The sequence below is a fragment of the Sinocyclocheilus rhinocerous genome, unplaced genomic scaffold, assembly GCF_001515625.1.
Source record: "Sinocyclocheilus rhinocerous isolate Xijiao unplaced genomic scaffold, SAMN03320098_v1.1 scaffold1858, whole genome shotgun sequence".
NCBI classification, from domain to species: Eukaryota; Metazoa; Chordata; class Actinopteri; order Cypriniformes; family Cyprinidae; genus Sinocyclocheilus; species Sinocyclocheilus rhinocerous.
Genome location: NW_015647052.1, coordinates 235 through 2,957, shown reverse-complemented (window position 1 = coordinate 2,957; position 2,723 = coordinate 235). Strand labels below are relative to the sequence as shown.

Genomic DNA, 2,723 nt, shown 5'->3' with positions numbered 1-2,723 from the left:
TGGCTTTCATCAGAAAAAATGAAAAATGTGAAATATTCTGAATTATTATCAACCGTTATGATGTACACTGGTAATGAATGTAATGGATGCCTTGGATTTTTTGTCACCTTTCCCTTGATACATCCAGATCAAGTCTATCCAAATTCTACCACTATTCGATCGATTGGCATGGTAGTGAAAGACCAGGTAATTAAATGGGATCATCTTACCGGATACATGACCTTAAAGGGTACTGAGACCTTGTTTACCAGTCGCACTTGTTGTCATGAGACCCACAACTATGTTGTATGTACATGTAACACGTTACAACCTTTTTCCTCCAATGACAGCAAGCTTATAAATGTTCAATCGTTACACGGTCACTCTGATGCTATTCAGGTGTCTCACACGCAGTGGTGTGTCGTCAGTGAGATGAATTCCTTCACGTATGGAGGACTGACCTGTCCTACTAACCACTCGTTTTGTTTAGAGGCAACTGAGGATTTCTCAATGGGCCAGATTAACATCCTTGGAAGGATGCCACTGGATGCAGAAATTTCCCCATGGTGGGATGACACCTTCTATGAACAAGGAACACAGGCCCTGGTTGACACGATGGATTTGGTGCAGAGAATCATCTCACAGACTGAATACCACCTTTCACAAGCACAGGTAGAGACGAACCTGGCTCAAAAAACTGCAAAAATCCTGTCCAGCTCATCTACCCGTTCAGCCCTGAGTGCCTACACATGGTGGGACTGGATACTCCGTGGGTGCGCCGTTGGCAGTGCCCTCATCTTCGCCTTCACGTTGTTCCAGTGCTGTTATTTCAGATACCTCATCAGATCTCTAAAGACATCGACCAACATGGCCCTGGTCCTCAGCCAGTTACAGGTGCCAGCACTACAGAAAGTCTGACGATAGAAAAAAATCCAGCAAAAGAGCAAACAGTTATGTCCCCGCAGGAGCCCCTATGAATAGCCCACGGGGCCAAAGGGAGATTTAACTGTAAGATTATTGATGCCATTTGGCTGGTTCAGAAGAAGGTCACAGTCTGAAAAAACAAGGAACTCTCACGAGAATCAACATCTGAACTCTGTCTCGCAAGCCTAAAGCAATACACCCAACTGAGAGAAACAAAAGCTCCACACCTTCACTCTTCCCCTCTCTCCCCTCATTTCCATCTGAACACAGGACACTGCAGAGATCACCAAAACCACTTTTCTTAATCAGAGTTTGTAACAATGCAACAATTCATGTTTGATGTCGTTTGAAAGGTCTCTGTGTGTCTGGTAAAGGGGTCTCATTCTCTTAACAATAGAACAGGTAGCCATAAATATTGAAAACAGACTACTCCCAGGTCTTTCACACAAAATACCTTCTGTATGTAAATGAGGTACAGCCTCCCACAGAAATCAAGATAATTCACTTGAAACCCCCTAAAGAGATATGCTAAAACGCTGCAATAAACAGACAATACCATTTGGTATCTATGGGGTTCTTGTGGATATTTAAGGGAGAGTGACAAAAAGCTCAGGGAATCTGTAGGCAGATCTCCCGCACATCTGTTGTGCGTAGTCCTCATTATCAGGTAACATTTATATATTCTCTCATTTCGGTATTACTGACTGTTTTGTATGATTGATTAATTATTTGCTATTGTTTGATTGGACTTTGAATTATTACGTTGATTACCTGATTAATAAATTGTTATGTTTGAATTCATTCTGATTACTCTGAAGTTATTTTTTCAAGTAGATTAAGTGAAGGCGTATGTTTCCGCAAATCTGCGACCAGGGTTAAGTGCATACTAAATCTCAGGTTAGATGGAGCATGGGCACATCAGGTGAGATTATAGGTTTCTGACTAACCGCTTGACCTTAGTTTAAGTTGTACTCAGTTACGTTAACCATGTGTATGATTTCAGCTTTAATTAAGTTGTACGTGGTTATAATAACTATCGGGGTCTAGACTAAGGGTCTAGAAGAACCGCTGATTAATATTTGGAGTGTTAATTAAGTTGTACGTGGTTATAATAACTATCGGGGTCTAGACTAAGGGTTTAGAAGAACCGCTAATTGTTGTTTGAGCATTACATGGGTAATTGTAGGGGGCTAAACAAACCTACTATTTAAAGTAAATAGTATTAGCCACAAACCTCTGAATAAGGATCAAACTGGCGAGTTTGTGATCGTGGAGCCCACGCATAGCGGCCGCCGTGAGGCATCCTAAGCGACATAGATTCCTAATGAACGAATAAATAAAAATCATGGGTAAAACGGAATGATCAAACACTCACCTAAATTTAATGAGTAACAAACAACTCTCTTAACCCTTTTCATTTTTGGAGTCAGATGAATAAAAGAGGTAAAACACAAGAAAATGTATTTAATTTAATATTGTTGTGCTGTATAAAAGGAAAGACAGCAACACGCGAGAATCCTTCTACCGGATCACTGGCTACCGTCGTTGGACCAGTGGGCGGACCTTACAGTGGTGACCAGCCTCCGTGATCTCCCTACTTAGGCGAGAGACGTCTTTCCGGCGCGAATTTCAGTTTGATTCTCATGAGGTTTGAGAGGTTTGAGCTCCTTCTTCCCTGTCTACAACTGCTGTGGTAAGTTCGTTCCATTTACTTATTGAGGGAAATACAGCGGCAGTGTAGATCAGGAGATCATGGAAATTCAAGCCTTAAAAATAAAAAACATCCTCCTTCGTTTAAACGATAAAGGATTAAACCTTAA

General features: G+C 41.4%; 1 protein-coding gene across 1 annotated transcript; it reads left to right on the top strand.

The window, feature by feature from the left end:
* Positions 1–6: 6 nt before the first annotated feature.
* LOC107708630 (uncharacterized) lies at positions 7–2,523 on the top strand (the record flags this gene model as incomplete). The annotated part of the gene is made up of 1 exon (XM_016512908.1): positions 7–2,523. A coding segment is annotated over one exon (891 nt), but the record flags the coding sequence as incomplete, so codon positions are not given.
* Positions 2,524–2,723: the final 200 nt, after the last annotated feature.